Raw genomic sequence first — 18324 nt, 5'->3', positions numbered from 1 at the left:
GTCCCGGGCTTCAACTCAACGGTGAAATCTATCTCCCTCTTCGGTGGCAACCCGGAATCTCCTCTCGGAAAGACATCGCAAACTCCCCCACCACGGTATCTCATCAATCAGGGCTCTCTATCCGGTCATCTCTCACATGGCACAAAATCCGAGGACATCCCTTCCTCAGATACGACTTCAAAGTGGCATTTGCAATCAACTTAACTTTGGGTTTGACTAGAAACCCACGATAAGACACACTTACACCCTTAGGACCTCTAAGGGACACTCTCTTTTGATGACAGTCTATCTTAGCCTTATACTTTCCTAACCAATCCATCCCAACTATCATCTCAAAACCATTAAAAGGAAACTCTAGCAAGTCTACGGGGAAATCGACTTGCCCAACTATCAAAGATACATCTCTAAACAACCTCCCACACGATACGAGACTCACGAAGGTATGAAGACTTGCTCCCTAACCGACTCATATACTCTCAAACCCAACTGTTTTACATGACTCGAAGACACGAACGCCGAGAAGCCCCCGAATCAAACAAAACAAACGTAGGAATACCATTAACAAGGAATGTACCGGTGATAACGTGCGCATCCTCCTCAGTTGCCTTCTTGTCCATCATGAACAACTTGCCCCTTTGGTCTTATGCCCACCTCCTGGACGAGTACTAGGCGATGCGGTCGGCTTAGCACCCGACCCTTGATTGTTGTTGTTGTTCATCGGTGTCTTCGCATAAGAATTACCGCCGTTGCGGTTGCCTCCACACGGTAGCTCGACCTCCCGGTTTGGCCATGATCCAACCTGGTCATTTGCTCGCAAAGCTCTGTGCGGGTCTACGAAAAGATCCGGTGCGCTCGTGCACTCATATCTCTTGTGGCCTACGCCACCACAACCAAAGCGAGTCACTCCCAGCCTGTTGCTCACACTCCCACGACCTCGCCCAAAGGAAGTTCCAAAGACTAAACCCGGACCCGAGAAGAAAATCCCTTAGATTGATTGTGGTTGCCTTTCTTGAAATTAGATTGGCCACCACCCTCGCTCTCGGACTTCCTCTTCTCTCCACCCGACCTCTCCTGAGCCATCTCCACTAGTCTCTCGGCTCTCCCGACCCCTCTCATATGCTTCCTTCACATCGTAAGGACTCCCACGGGTAACTTATCCATAATTTTCGTGGTTAGCCCTCTCTCAAACCTCAAAGCCAGATTCTCCTCACTCAAACCCATATCCTCGGCATATCTGGATTTCTCATTGAACTGTCTCGTAGTACTCACCCACGGACATCTCGGTGATCATCTTAAACTTGTCGAACTCCTCTCTCAACTTACTCCTCACATGCTGCAGTACGAACTCCTTCCTCATGACCCTACGAAACTCCTCCCAAGGTATAGCAGGTAACCCCTGGTTGGTATATATCTCCTTGGCACTCACTTTCACTGAATCCCACCACTTGCCAGCTGCCTCCCTCAGATAGAATGCAGCCTGATCCACTCTCATCTCATCAGGACAGCGAACTAAATCTAGTATGTTCTCCATCTCCCTCAGCCAACTATCAAGATGGTTAGGCTCCTCAACTCCCTTGTACTCCTTCGGGTTAAACCTCGCAATATAGAGGCTGACTTTAGCATGGTCAACCTCCTTCTCCTTACTCTTATCCTTGTCCTCATTCACTCTCTTCAGGGTCTCAGTAAGAGCGTCCTGGTGTTCCAACATCTTAACGATGTCATCCGTAGTCATAAGCTCAGCTCTCGCATACAAAGCATTTCTCTTGGGCGGCATCTTGAAGCTATATAAGAAAGGGATAAACATAAACACGCGTACTAAACCTCAAAACACGAAAACGCGCTGCCCAGAACCTACTCGATCGAGTATCCAAACCCACTCGATCGAGTAACGGGCTACTCGATCGAGTGCCCCCATGTACTCGATCGAGTACCCAAACTCCAGAACCAAACAGACCTTCTGATCACTAACCCACTCGATCGAGTATCTAGGCTACTCGATCGAGTGACCCCCTACTCGATCGAGTACCCCTAGTTACTCGATCGAGTGCCCCAAAACTCGATTCTGGACTCAAAATCGTTAAAAACCTACCCGATCGAGTCAGCCTCACTCGATCAAGTACCACCAATACGTAAGAGTTACCCGCATATTACGTCACATACTAACATGCTAACTTTATAAAATCATATGATATCATAATAAATATGCTACGCATTTACTCTACTATCAACAAGATCAATTCATCATGCCATTAAAGCCACATTGTAAACACCCAACATGTTATTCCATCATCACGTCTACATATATATATTACTTTTCTTTCACATTCTCAACTTCTCCTTCAACATCCAACAATCAAATCACACATTCCATCACATTGTCACGCAAGTTACTAAGCACACACATGACTCAACACACATTTCTCCCATGTGACCGGTTCAAAGTTGTAGGGCGAACCCCGCGACTTTAGGACGTCTCCCAAGCCTTTGCACTAGCTCCTACAACTTTTACCCCGGGTTCATTTTAATTGACTCCCTATGTTCATTAAGTTCATTGGTTACGGGTTTCGGGATCGTCGCTCCGATACCATTTGTAACACCCCATACTCCGAGTGCCTTACCCGGGACCACTCGGGTATGAAGACATCACCATCTCGGTTGCCCGAGGCATGATAATCAAATAGACAAAACAGAAACAACATTTATTATAAGTAGTTTAATGAATAAGTACAATCCTCGAAACCAAACTGAAAGTACAATACATTATTCCAAACTATCTCGTTCTCAATGAAATGTAAATAAATGCTAAACTACAGCGGAAGACTCTATCGTCATGTCGTGGCCATCCCAGCTATCCCAGTATCATCTCTATACCTGTTCAATATCTGCTCACCATCCCCGAATGGATCACCGCAGGTTTTACAAAACAACACCGGGGTCAGTACTAATCACACAATCAATATAGATAACAACAATAAGACAAACAGACAATTTGAATCATCACACACACACATACACCACCAACTCCCATCATCTCAACATCGATCGCCCACTTTGGACCCACCCGATGGGGGACCGCAGCCGTTCCACCTAAGCCCCGCTCATCGTACGAGCGATAACCCTGTCCATTAATGTGCACATCCCCTTTCGTGGCGGGTTCCACGAAGGGCGAAACTAGGGCGTGAGATCACTCCCGCAAGTGACCCCACTCAGCCGAGAACGCATCTCGAGAGCCATAGGAACCAATCACAACCACAATCACAATCACAATCATCATATCAAATAACTAACTACAGCACATCACCAATATCCCATTATGGGACTAATACTGAGTAGGAAATCCTACCTGGAAAGCACAACACGCAGACGGTATCTACAGGTGTCTCAAAACGCCTCTTCTACAAATTCTCCTCCTAACAAATAACACATAAAGGCTACCAATTACTTACTATTCATAAAACCCCCAAATCCTAAATTAGGGTTTGACCAAACCTAGCAAAACATTATATAAATTATATTAAAAGCTTACCCTTGACGCAAGGAATCCAACGACACGAACTACGACACGAACCGACCGTCCGAACTCGGAATTGTTAAGGATGCGATTAGGAAGATGATGATCGCTTTCTCTCTTAAACAGGTTTTAGGTTTTGGTAAAAGTGAATTAAAACAACGACGATTAAGTTTAAATACCCTAATCGCATAATTAACAAAACCCGCGAAAAACTCCCCATAAACCGGACACTCGATCGAGTACCCAAGGTACTCGATCGAGTATTTCTACTCGATCGAGTGCCCCACTACTCGATCGAGTGCCCAACAGGTCAGAAACTATTTTATTCTGCAACATACCCTTACTCGACAGAGTAAGGGCTACTCGATAGAGTACCCCCAAGACCATAAATACGGAGTATTACAACGATTATCCCACCTAATAAATCAAAAAACAAGGGTAGCGGTAAAAGAATGTTGTCAACCAAAGCAAAAGCACTGGCCTTGGCTAGAAAACCCAAACGCAAGTGTAAGAATTGCAAGAGAATGACTGATCCGAACGATGTCGTCACTCATCCAATCAAACACATTTATAATACTCAACAAACAACTAGTTAGCGGTAAGTCGAGGTCGATCCATGGGACGGTGTGCTTTGGGTTCTAAGTCTATCTATCTCAATTTATGCTAGTGTCACAATTGATGGGGTTTGTAGTTGTGTCTAGACTAATGCAAGCAATAAAGTAGAACGAGCAATAAAAGAAAAGATGTAAACAATTGATTAAAAGTGCTAGGATATTATGGGGTCATAGGGGATTCATGGTTTTAATCATACAAACATGTTTACAATTATATGCAAGCAATTAGTGTTGTGGAGAAACCGAGTTGGTTTATGTCTTACGGTTCATAGGAAGGGTTAGGTCCCAGAGCCGAATCGATTAGATTGTACAACACCTACAAGTCGACTTACTTTCCTCCTATTCAACTTCTATGCATGGTCTAACAAGACTCGAGTTGGTTTATATCTTACAAGTCAAGTTGAGTAGATAAGAGATGGTAAAAATGCAAGGATTCATAGGCTTACTTAGCATTTCATCAAACATAACATGTGCATAAAGTTGACATCACAACAAGCAAGCAATTTAATCATGTGAACATATTAGATTAAGCATGAATCAATCCCATGTTGGTTTCCCTTAATTACCCACTAATCCTAGCTAAGTAACTACTCACTCATCATCATGGGAAACATGTCATTAATGGTGTCAATCATCACAACAAGTAAAAACATGATAATAGAATGAAAAATGAACAATAAAGGTTAAAGAGTAAAGGAATTATACCAAACTTGAGATGATCCAAATAATAAAGCAAAGAATAAAAGAAGAAACTTGATTGATTGATGAAGGGTTGTCAATCCTCCAATAATGACCCAATAATCTTCAATTACCCAATAATAAACTTGAATAATAAACTTGAACAATAATTATGGAGAGATTAATGTGTAATTTGTGGAAAGATTAAAGAGTAATCTATTCTAATCTACTCCTAATCTAATCTAAAGAAGGATTTTCTACTCTAAAAACTTTTCTCCCCTTTTGATTATTACAAATGGGGTATTTATAGTGGAAATTAGGTGGATGCATTAGGGTTAACTAAGGGTTAAACTAGTAATTACACTTTTGAGATTTGAGCAAGGAGGAGCCGGTATTTTTCGAAGGAAGGGCTTCTTTCTTTTTATCTTGGAGAAGAGGAAATCGTGCTGTGCTGGAATCCGGGCGGATTCTGGTGGGGCAATCCGAGCGGATTCAACGCAAGACGCTCGGATTGTGTAGTGAGGAGACGGGCGTATTGGAGACAATCCGCTCGGATTGTTCTTCAGCAGTGATTCTCCTTCTTTTCTTCCCTTTTGCTCATTCCCATTTTATTCTTGCTGGATTGGTCTTTAGTCTTTGCCTCCTCTTCATACTAGTCCATCTAGTATCGTCAAGTAGCTTCCAAATATGCATGAAAGACGGGAATTTCCGCCTTATTCTCTCCTTTTCTACAAAACATATGAAATGCGATAGAAAAGCAAATAGGAAGGTTTTGACGGATAAAATGGCCATGAAATGCTATAATAGTATGCAAAATAGGCTCAATTAGGGGACTAAATGTGCGCAAATAATGGTCACATCAAATATCCCCAAACCGAACCTTTACTCGTCCCGAGTAAAGAGGTGACTAAAACTAGACCTTTATTTAAACTAACCTAATAATATAGCCGATATGAGACAATTAAGGGGTTTCACTCCGCCCCTTCAACTCACAACAAGACAACCATGAGGTAGGATGCCTTCTTGCAAGGCAAGGTGGGTCTTGCCAAAATGGCGACACATCCAAACATTAAGGCACACAAAACAAGTAATGGATGCATCTACAGAAGAATAGCCACTTTCCTCATCTAAGTGGCGGAAATTATCTACAAGGGAAGCAATTCAAGGGTACACAATCCTTCATAGATGCAATTTGTTCAAACTACTAAGCCTAGAAGGATACCAATAAATCACCTCCCAGTTGTGTCAAGCTAGGGTACCTTTGTCCTCAATCGTTAAATGCTTTTGTCAAGAGTAGACTCCCTATGGCGTTAGAAACACTGGAGGATCGCGGAATTCCCCCTCTTGCCTAGACAAGAAGAAGGGTCGTCCCCTCTCTACCATGCACAAAAATGGATACGAATGATAAAGGGATCAATAGATATTTGAGTTTCATTTTTGGGAGTTTGCTTTTGTTTTTGTTTTTCCCCCCAATTTCTTGTGGCATTTGACATTTGAGAACACTTTCTTTGCCATTTCTTTTTGATTTTTGGCATTTCAATACTTGACAACTTTTCACTTTTCTTTTGAACATTTTCAAAGTCACCCCATATGTAGTGAGGGTGGCTTATATTTGAAGCTTTAGGAGTTCTATTTTTGCTCCTCTTTTCATTTGATGCATTTTTTGCAAACTTTCTTTCACTTTTCATTTCATTGAACTCAAATTGATTTCTTTTTGTGCCCATTCCCTTTGATGACAAAAATGTGGTAGAACATGGATGATGGATGGATGGATGCATGGTTTCAAGGGTCACCTTGGAATAAACGGTAGCCAAGGAGTTATCACACCACAAGGTACTCTTGACTCGGCCTTAAACCATGGGTCAAAGGATACTAGCATGACACATCCTAGGGTGTTTAACAAGCATTCTAACAAGAAAAGTCTTAAGAATAAAAAGCATCTACTAGGGCCTATATACATTTGTCAAGCTTCCCAAATAGACGGTTTCGCTAAATTTTTCTAACATGCAAACTACATGCCATGATCAAACTAACATATAAACATCCTAATGCATATGCTTCTACCAACTAATATGCCAAATATTCTAAATGCAATCCTAAATTCACATTGTTTATACCGCATCAATCAAAATAAAGCCACATAGTCATGAACATAAAGAGGAAAAAGGAGATTGGAAAGATCATACCATACGGTCTTCAATATCCTCATGTCTCGGATGTGGCGTAGTCAATCAATGTGAACAAGGATGAACAAACACAATATATATATACAACAATATATACAAGACTACACTACAAAGGAAATGAACTTGTTTTTGGGTTTTTCAATTTTTCAAATTTTTATGGTTTTTGTTTTTATGAAATTAAAAGACATATTTTTGGGATTTTTCAAAAATTTTCAATTTTTATCATTTTTTTGGAATATAAATTCCCATCCCCCACTTTATTTTGGACATTGTCCTCAATGTACATGTAGGAGTAGGAATGAAAAAGAAATACATGTTTTTGGATTTTTGATTTTTTTTTGAAATAAAGTACAAATGCAATGATATGGTATGAATGAATGCATGCTCTAACTAAATGCAATTCTATATGACATATATAACAAATGAATGCAATCTAAACTATACTATATGATGCATGATTTTTAGTAGACTATAGTCACCTATGATCAAACCTCCCCAAACCGATTTAAACACTATTTCTAGTGTAGAAATGAATAGGTTTGGCCATTAGTGACAATGCATGAATTCTAGTCTACATGCAATTATCTATATGAATTATATTACAATGCAACTATACTATGAACTAACTAATGTAAATGCAATATGAAATATAATACAAATGCATGCAAAAGCTACACTAAATGCAATGTAAATACAAAAGAGAGAGAGGGAAAGATGGGTATCATACAAATGGAAGTGGTGAAGTAGGCCTCTTTCACTCGTCATCCTCATTTCGATCATAGCCATAACCATGAGAGCTTCCGGCTTGATCATATCCGGGTGCTTGGCCCCAATATCCTCCTTGGTCAAATCCTCCTCCTTGACCCGATTACCCTCCACCTTGGCTAGAATTCCCTCCGTCTCCTCTACCCCAAGCTTGGTCCCCATAATTTGGGAACAAGAGCTCCGGTTGTGCCCAAGAGGGTAAAGGGCCATTAGGGTCAACATACCCTTGTTGAGCCATGTTATAGTATTGGGGGTAGAGGGCCAAGTAGTTGTCTTCCCTTCCTTTATGCACCCCAAGGTCCACTCTATTCATGAGTGTCATCAAATCATTAATACCCGGGGTGTTGGGGATTTCCGGTTGGAATTCGGTATAAGGAGTAGGGTATGGCGGGATGGGTACGTAGGAAGGTGGGCGAACTTGTATTCCCGGCCCTCCACGAGGTGGTTGACGGTGTGGCTCTTCCCTTTGAGGGGGATTTTCAAGAATTTGGATATCAAGGAGATAGCTTGGTGGAGGAGAGTATGGACTCAATCTTGGGTCAATGCCCGGTATCTTCCATCCTTCAAGGATCATTGAGGTGCAACCCTTGGTGTGCCACTCTACACTCCCTTCTTGAGTGTGGTTACACCATCGGTGACTGTGGAAGATGGTGTGCTCATCAATCAAAGTTCTCCCCTCAAGAGGAATATAGGTTCCTCGGGCATTGAACCGGGGACAAAGGTTCTTGGCCAAAATTGTAATTAGACCTCCCATCACGAAAGTTTTGAGTTGGGTGGTCCCTTGAGCAAAATCATGGAACCTAGTAAGTATCTCAAGTGGCGTGTTGAAGTTATAACGCCTCACCGCTCGAACATTCAAATAAGACTCAAGAAAAGTTAAGTCGATGAGAGTACACCGATCTTGCTCGTACCTCCCATTGATGCAACCGGCTACAAAGCGTTCGGTGAATCGAATCACCGGATGTTGGATAGCAAATGTATAGCAACGCTTTATATGGGTAAAGTCCCTCCCGGAGATAGCCTTCCAAAGGAAGTCCACACTAAAATTGTCGGGCTTTTCGGTATAGTCGGTGGGTACTTCAAGACCGAAAACATAGGCAAATTCCTCAAGAGAAAGAACATGGTCTAGGTTGCATAACCTAAACTCTATGCCTACATTGTTGTGGGTATCCGCCACAATGCGAAGGCTACTCAAGAATTCAAGGGTGAGACTAAGGAAGTCTCTTCATGGGCATGGAAAAAGCTCCCAATGCCAAGGCCATTAAAGAACATCTCGGTAGGGTACCTTATCTTAAGGATTTCCAACACCCTAGTATCAACAAATTGAGTAGGTTCGTACTTCTTACCTAGAAACTCGACGAATTTTTCGCGGTGGTCGTCGGATAGGAAGATCACTTCTTGGAAGTTGTTGAGTTATTCAATGCCTCCCCTCATTAAGGGTCGGGTGTTCCTTGGTAGTACTACCTCTCGTGGTGTTGAAGAGGTTGATCCCTTGCGCTTCTTCCCGAATGATTCAACCAATTTCTTGGCCTTTCCCTTGGTGTTTGTCAATGGTGCCATTTGGGTGTTGGTGATGGGGGTGTTTTTGAGGATGGGAAGGTGATTTTGAGGATTGAGATGAGTGTTTTAGGGTTTGGTAAGGTGAGGAAATGAGGGAGAAGGGGGGTGATTATATAGAAGAAGTAGGGAATCCGAACGGATAAGATTGGATCGAACCCATTTTATCCGAGGGAACAGTACAATCCGAGCGGATTTCAGTCGAGACGGGCGGATTTCGGGGAAAGAAGACGGGCGTCTTTGGTAGAATCCGCACGGATTCTAGAACAGAGAAATTCTTTGGCTGAGAAGCAGGGAAAAGACGAGCGGATTTTGATCCGGACGGACGGCTTGATCTGGACGGGCGGATTCTCGATATTCCGCAAGGATTTTGACACAGTTCAAAATCTTGCTTCTGGACGACATACGGGACGGGCGTCCCGTGGGGAAGACGGACGGATTGTTTTGGGACGGGCGGATTTTATGGAATCCGCACGGATTCTTCTTCAGTTTCAACTTTTTTCTTTCTCGTGGGCCCTGGACGGGCGGATTTGCTAGAATCCGGGCGTCTCTGCTTCTTTCTTTCTTCTTCTTTCTTCTTTCATGAAACAACAAACCCCGTTTCACTAATTTTCTCTTTTTCCTTATCTTTTTCTGAAATTTGCTCATGAAACATGTAAGATGACTCTCTCTCTCTCTTCTTTCTCATGCAAGAAATTAAATGCAAATGTAAATGTACAATATTATACAAGTAAAAGGGTTCAAGAAATATCTTACAAATGGTGGTTTTGAGGTAGGACTCCACCAAACTAGATCAATTTGTAGAGACTCTTATCCATAGAGCTCAAAGCTCTTAATAAAAGATCAAAAGCTTGTGAACAAGCTCCAAACAAGCACAAGTATGGGTTGCTCAATTTGAATATGAAATTTGGCCAAGGAAGCTTTTAGAATGTTCTTTTTCTTGGCTTCTCCTTAGCGTTAGATCTTTCCCGATGCTTCAAATAGGTAAACCCATGATTCTTGCCAACACTAAGCATGAAGTGTGGTTCATTTCCATCCATGGACTTCCACTTACCAATTTCTTCTTCAATTTTGGTGATGATGATAGCACTTTGATTATTCAATCCTTCCGAGGTAGAAGGAGAATTTTCATGTCTTTGATGATCGGATACCATAGGAGTTGAGATTATGGGTGCCAAATCTTCACAAGTAGCCTCACGAGCAATTTTTTCTTTAAGCTTTTTCACCAAATAGCTCTTGTAAGAAACTTTGGCCTTTTGAAGAAGGTCTAACATATCCTCTTCAATGATCATTGGCTCCAAGATAGGCGCCAAGTGGTCTTCATGAAGGATAAAGGAAGGACGTTCTTCTTCATGGTAAGGTATCTCAAATGCCTCAAGGATAGGCTCCTCAAGCAAGGTGGTGTTGTGAGTCCCTTCTCTAGACTCGTCATCATTGTTGATATCTTCACGTGAATCATAAATGTGGTCTCCATGTAACTCTTTTTTCAACACCTCAATATTCACATCAAAAGACACACCCTCATACTCACAAAGGTTAAGAGTGGTTGACTTACTCAACCTCATGTCTTCCTCATCGAATACAACACTCTCATAGTCACAAGAGCTCAAGGAACTTGGCTCCTCCCACTTTTCATCTTCCATGTCAAATGTCACTACTTCAAACTCGCATTTATGCTCAATATCCAAAGAACGGTGGTGAGTGTTTGCTTGGAATTCTTTTAATTGGGCAATTTGAATCCTCAACTCCTCTCTTTGGATAACAATGTCTTTAAGAACATTATCTTCTTTTCGGCTCTCTTCTAGCATTTGGTTGAAGAAGTTTTGTTGATCTCCCATCATTTGGAGAATCATGTTTTGAATGGGTTCATCTTTTTGTTGTGGGTATGTGTGAAAGTGGTTGTATTGTGGCAATTGAAGTTCATTGTGAAATGGGTATCGGGTGGGTGGTTGTTGTGGATATTGGATGTGGTGATTTTGGTGGGAAAAATTGGGGTAGTGGTTAGGATTTTCGTTGTACAAATAATAAGGTAGGTTTGTGTTGACTTGCTCCTCAAACTCCCCATACCCATAGTCATACTCAAAAGATCCACCACATACTCCATAACACATGTCTTGAGTCATCATAACTAAGACAAGGAGATAACTACAAACATGGAAACTACACGAAAATGGTAAGAACGATCCTTTGAGGAACAAGTTCCTCAAGGTGAGAGCAAAATCAAAATAGACACACAAGTAAGAACTTAATCACATAGCACCATCCCCGGCAACGGCGCCATTTTGATCCGAACGATGTCGTCACTCATCCAATCAAACACATTTATAATACTCAACAAACAACTAGTTAGCGGTAAGTCGAGGTCGATCCATGGGACGGTGTGCTTTGGGTTCTAAGTCTATCTATCTCAATTTATGCTAGTGTCACAATTGATGGGGTTTGTAGTTGTGTCTAGACTAATGCAAGCAATAAAGTAGAACGAGCAATAAAAGGAAAGATGTAAACAATTGATTAAAAGTGCTAGGATATCATGGGGTCATAGGGGATTCATGGTTTTAATCATACAAACATGTTTACAATTATATGCAAGCAATTAGTGTTGTGGAGAAACCGAGTTGGTTTATGTCTTACGGTTCATAGGAAGGGTTGGGTCCCGGAGCCGAATCGATTAGATTGTACAACACCTACAAGTCGACTTACTTTCCTCCTATTCAACTTCTATGCATGGTCTAACAAGACTCGAGTTGGTTTATATCTTACAAGTCAAGTTGAGTAGATAAGAGATGGTAAAAATGCAAGGATTCATAGGCTTAGCATTTCATCAAACATAACATGTGCATAAAGTTGACATCACAACAAGCAAGCAATTTAATCATGTGAACATATTAGATTAAGCATGAATCAATCCCATGTTGGTTTCCCTTAATTACCCACTAATCCTAGCTAAGTAACTACTCACTCATCATCATGGGAAACATGTCATTAATGGTGTCAATCATCACAACAAGTAAAAACATGATAATAGAATGAAAAATGAACAATAAAGGTTAAAGAGTAAAGGAATTATACCAAACTTGAGATGATCCAAATAATAAAGCAAAGAATAAAAGAAGAAACTTGATTGATTGATGAAGGGTTGTCAATCCTCCAATAATGACCCAATAATCTTCAATTACCCAATAATAAACTTGAATAATAAACTTGAACAATAATTATGGAGAGATTAATGTGTAATTTGTGGAAAGATTAAAGAGTAATCTATTCTAATCTACTCCTAATCTAATCTAAAGAAGGATTTTCTACTCTAAAAACTTTTCTCCCCTTTTGATTATTACAAATGGGGTATTTATAGTGGAAATTAGGTGGATGCATTAGGGTTAACTAAGGGTTAAACTAGTAATTACACTTTTGAGATTTGAGCAAGGAGGAGCCGGTATTTTTCGAAGGAAGGGCTTCTTTCTTTTTATCTTGGAGAAGAGGAAATCGTGCTGTGCTGGAATCCGGGCGGATTCTGGTGGGGCAATCCGAGCGGATTCAAAGCAAGACGCTCGGATTGTGTAGTGAGGAGACGGGCGGATTGGAGACAATCCGCTCGGATTGTTCTTCAGCAGTGATTCTCCTTCTTTTCTTCCCTTTTGCTCATTCCCATTTTATTCTTGCTGGATTGGTCTTTAGTCTTTGCCTCCTCTTCATACTAGTCCATCTAGTATCGTCAAGTAGCTTCCAAATATGCATGAAAGACGAGAATTTCCGCCTTATTCTCTCCTTTTCTACAAAACATATGAAATGCGATAGAAAAGCAAATAGGAAGGTTTTGACGGATAAAATGGCCATGAAATGCTATAATAGTATGCAAAATAGGCTCAATTAGGGGACTAAATGTGCGCAAATAATGGTCACATCAATGACAAATCACGACAAGAGGAACTACCCTAACCCCTTTTCAGAACACACACCATTGTGCGAGGGGTCGTCTGACCAAGAAGAAGATGAAGGAGAGGAGGAGGAAGAGCAGGAACCACAAGAACAATAGATGTCACAACAGTGATAATGCAGTTTTTATATTTTGAATGTGTAACTTTAAACTTTGATGTGCTATCACTGAAACGAGGGATTAGGAATTGGTCTCATGGCTGCGTCACTTTCAACTACTGTTGGTGTAACTTTGAGTAACAAAGTTACCCAGTGAAAGCGTCAGAGTTACACTGTCATAAGACCAAAATGTCTCTATTTTATTGAATTTCCAAACATTGTGTTGCATGAACTTATTTGAATTGACAATGTTATTTGAAGTAACATTTATACTTATCATTAAATCAAATCTAACCCTTCCTTACACATTCAATGAAACTTTCATGTGTATGACACAATTACACTTTCAATGTGCTAACATTTACACTTCCCATTTCATCACATTTACACTTTCCCATCTGACCACATTTAACTTTCAATGAAACTTTCATGTGAATGACACTTTTACACTTTCAGTGTGATAACATTTACACTTCCCATTTCATCACATTTACACTTTCCCATATGAACACATTTAACTTTCAATGAAACATTCATGTGAATGACACATTTACACTTTCAATGTGATAACATTTACACTTCCTATTTCATCACATTACACTTCCCATTTTATCCATTTCATCACATTTACACTTCCCATTTCATCACATTTACACTTTCCCATTTGACCACATTTAACTTTCAATGAAACTTTTATGTGAATGACACATTTACACTTTTAGTGTGATAACATTTATACTTCCCATTTCATCACATTTACACTTTCCCATCTGAGCACATTTAACTTTCAATGAAACTTTCATGTGAATGACACATTTAGACTTTGAATATTGTCACATTTACACTTGCGATGTAATCACATCTAACCTTTGCTCACACATTCAATAACACTTTCATATGTATGACAGATTTACACTTCCAGAGTGATATCATTCATACTTCCCAATTAATCACATTTACACTTCCTATCTGACCACATTTACGCTTTCAATAACACTTTCATCTAAATGAAACTAAAAATCAATTTCAATTAATTGTAAATTATCATAACAACTGATTGACATGTCCACAAAAGACCGATAACATTACAGACATTAGCTTCAACATTTACACCAAAATACGAATAGTTTGTTACCACAAAAAAAAACAATAAAATGTCCACAAATGGTTTATTTTTTCCCCAAAACATTCTTCACTTTGCGTTTCTTTTGTAACTTCCCCCATAATTCATCTTTTCAAGCTATAAACTTGTCACCTTTGCCATAAAAACGACTCTGTTGATAATTATGTCAGCTAGTACAAGGGTCGCCACCAACTCGACTACCAAGCACCGTTGAATCTTCTTCCTCTCCTAGTTTGGATGCTCAAAAGGTTCACCCTCGTACATCAGCATATACATCATACAGAATATCCCAGATTCTGTTATGTTAGGAAGAGGTATTTGCCGCCTGACGGGATTTGCCGAATCTTAAAGCTAGTACTGTGGTATCCCCTTTCGACGGATCTGGCATCTAAATAATCGCTCATAGCTGATGCCTGCAATGAAAGCACGTAAATAAATAAAAAATATATTGTTCATCCAATTCAAATGTGATTTATTGGCATCAGACTTACAACTAGACGAGTAACTTTGCACATTTAAGACTGGTCCCAGTTGGGATGAGGTTGGTAGTCAAGGAGATCAACCGTCTGCGCTCTGAAATTTAGACATACGCATGAAAAGTGCCCACCATTGTTGACAGGTATGAAGATAAAATCAGCAATCAGATTGAATGTTTTATCACAGTCCCGGATGAAGGTATCCCAAATTAGGTACAGCCGATCATTAATGGTATTAGACTGTGAACCTGGTTCAGGTATATCCAACAGCTGCATGATACACTCTTGTTGAATTGCAGAGACTTAAAGATAGCGTCTGTTATGGGGACGACTCAAAGATCAGAGAGCAAAAATAGCTTTTTTTTAAGAGGTTTGAGCATAAGTCTGGAACATTGGTTGAGTTTTGGACGCGTTTTGAGAGCGATATGGACCAACAAATACATACACAAAAGCAGCTTGACAACAATGATAAGCACTCGTCCCCGAAGACATCAACACATCCGGCGTTAGAGAGTCATGGTGTAAAGGTGTACACCTATTCACCTTTCAACACCTTCAAGGAAGAGGCTCTAAGGTTCATATACCTATTATTAGACTCCTCTAATAGTGAACTAATTAACTTGTTAATTATTTGTTCTTTAGATCTAGTGCATGCATAACAAAATGAAAGATTTATAAGAAAAACAATGTTCCTTACATTGTTGGTTGGTTCCAAATTATGGGCACAAGTAAGGTCACCTTCCTTCACTTGTTCTTGAGCTTATAATGATGGATGATCCTCCTAAGACTCCAAGTATAGAAGCCACTCCAATAAATTGCACCCAAGATGAATCCCAAAAATTCCTACTAATATTAACTAGATATGTAGTAGAAATATTACCTTAATAATACTAATGATCTTTTATTACTATCTTAAGTAATGTATGATATGTATTAGTATTTATGGAGAGCTTTGTTGCATTTGCATGTGAGGAATTGTTAGAGAGATATAAGCAAAACTAGCAAAAACAAGTTGTAGTCAAATGAGCAACCAAATGCCCCTTTTATCATGCCAAAACCGGTGGCCTTATGACAAAGGAGGAATCTTTTGTCATTTGTTTTTACTTGTTTTGTTAATTGTAGGTAGATTCTGTAAGATGTAGTATGTAAAGGCTAGTATGTAAAGTCTCTTTCACACAATAACCAACATCAACATAAGACAAAAGAGCATCTTTTGCTCATCTTATTTGGCCGAAAAAATGGTCCTTATATGGTCCATTTTTGCCTTTTGTCATTTGTCCCACAAATGCTTATAAGTCTTATGTTTAACTATCTTACATATTTAATTATTAATGTAATCATTTATCACTTAAATATTACACTTAATAATATAATATACACTCCACTTTTTGAGTAGTATACTACCATTATATCAACATATAATGGGTCCCATAATTACTAGTTAGTTAAAATTACAACTTCTTGTAACTTTAAATAATTAATTACCTCTACCTCAAAACTTATATAATACCTCAACTAATTTAGTAATTTAACGCTTAATTATTAAATTAAATCTTATTTAATCACATTATAATAAGACGCAAAATTGCACTCCCACAATTAAGGAATTAATTAATTCGTATCGCATAGAATTAATTAAATATCTATTTGGGCCTTATCCTATAGGTGTGACCTAAAGGGATCAACTGACCACCACCGTCACACGACAGTAATGTCAAACTCTAGTTAGCCAATCATTACCGATTAATGACGGTCAGTCGACTGTATAAAGAATCATCCCTCACGTATTCTTAATATGAGATTTAATAATGATATTTAAATCATATGATCGCACTATTGTTGAGGACACATTTCCCAACAGAGGCCATATACTCAATTGATACATGTAGAAGCGGAGGTTTCACTCAGAGAGACGAGCTAGAGGTAACTACTGTCAAAGATTCGTCGAGGGGAAAGAATTTTAAAGTTTCATACAGTCCAGGTAATTAAGGATTACTAATTACTTGCTGTCATTTACATTAGACATTTACATGTAATGACATTTTCACTTACATTCTACATATACTTCAATACAAACACATTTACACTTACACTATTTGTAACATTCACACTTACATGATAGCCTTAACTGATGACCCAGGTACACGTAAAGCAAGCTGCAGTTGTACAATGTTTGAAAGAACCGGCATCCTATGCCGCCATATAATATGGATTTTTTCAGCAAATGGGATGAAGACTATACCAGACGATTATGTTGTAAAAAGGTGGACGAAAGAGTGTCTCCGATTAAGGATGTTCAATTGTAATGGTGAAAGGACAGACAACATGGAAATCATCGATGGAAAACAAATTGCAATGTCAATAATGTGGTAAGAGGTTCATCAGACCGTAGGGCTCCTTCGAGGCAAAGGTGTGACTGATGTTGAAAGCTTCTCCGCTATAATTAGGGGATTTAAGGATAATTTATCATCGTTAGGGGAAGTGTTGAATAAAAATCAACAAATGGAGAAAATTTTGCATTGTACGGCCAATGAGGTGGTGACGATTATCCCACCTAAGAATTCAAAAAACAAGGGTAGTGGTAAAAGAATGTTGTCAACCAAATCAAAAGCACTAGCCTTGGCTAGAAAACCCAAACGCAAGTGTAAGAATTGCAAGAAAATGATAAATCAAGACAAGAGGAACTGCCCTAACCCCTTTTCAGAACACACACCATTGTGCGAGGGGTCGTCTGACCAAGAAGAAGATGAAGGAGAGGAGGAGGAAGAGTTGGAATCATAAGAACAATAGACGTCACAACACTGATAATGCAGTTTTTATATTTTGAATGTGTAACTTTAAACTTTGATGTGCTATCACTGAAACGAGGGATTAGGAATTGGTCTCATGGCAGCGTCACTTTCAACTACTGTTGGTGTAACTTTGAGTAATAAAGTTACCCAGTGAAAGCGTCAGAGTTACACTGTTATAAGACCAAAATGTCTCTATTTTATTGGATTTCCAAACATTGTGTTGCATGAACTTATTTGAATTGACAATGTTATTTGAAGTAACATTTATACTTATGATTAAATCAAATCTAACCCTTCCTTACACATTCAATGAAACTTTCATGTGTATGACACATTTACACTTTCAATGTGCTAACATTTACACTTCCCATTTCATCACATTTACACTTTCCCATCTGACCACATTTAACTTTCAATGAAACTTTCATGTGAATGACACTTTTACACTTTCAGTGTGATAACATTTACACTTCCCATTTCATCACATTTACACTTTCCCATATGAACACATTTAACTTTCAATGAAACATTCATGTGAATGACACATTTACACTTTCGGTGTGATAACATTTACACTTCCCATTTCATCA

General features: G+C 39.5%; 1 protein-coding gene across 1 annotated transcript; it reads left to right on the top strand.

The window, feature by feature from the left end:
- The first annotated feature begins 15367 nt into the window (after nucleotides 1-15367).
- LOC141631691 (uncharacterized) lies at nucleotides 15368-17723 on the top strand. The gene is made up of 4 exons (XM_074444329.1): nucleotides 15368-15516; nucleotides 16832-16923; nucleotides 17065-17311; nucleotides 17390-17723. The coding sequence occupies exons 1-4, from the start codon at nucleotides 15368-15370 to the stop codon at nucleotides 17721-17723; spliced, it is 822 nt and encodes a 273-aa protein (XP_074300430.1).
- The last annotated feature ends 601 nt before the right edge of the window (nucleotides 17724-18324 follow it).

Source organism: Silene latifolia, chromosome Y (assembly GCF_048544455.1).
Source record: "Silene latifolia isolate original U9 population chromosome Y, ASM4854445v1, whole genome shotgun sequence".
Lineage (NCBI taxonomy): Eukaryota > Viridiplantae > Streptophyta > Magnoliopsida > Caryophyllales > Caryophyllaceae > Silene > Silene latifolia.
The sequence above is the reverse complement of the archived record's forward strand: the minus strand, read 5'-3'. Positions and strand labels throughout refer to the sequence as shown.

Excerpts from the sequence above, each read along its gene's own strand:
- LOC141631691 (XM_074444329.1), top strand. The coding sequence starts at position 15,368 with ATGGACCAACAAATACATACACAAAAGCAGCTTGACAACAATGATAAG. Across the intron at positions 15,517-16,831 it reads TTCAAGGAAGAGGCTCTAAG|AAGCGGAGGTTTCACTCAGA; the intron begins GTTCATATACCT and ends TGATACATGTAG. Across the intron at positions 17,312-17,389 it reads ATTGCAATGTCAATAATGTG|GGGATTTAAGGATAATTTAT; the intron begins GTAAGAGGTTCA and ends CGCTATAATTAG.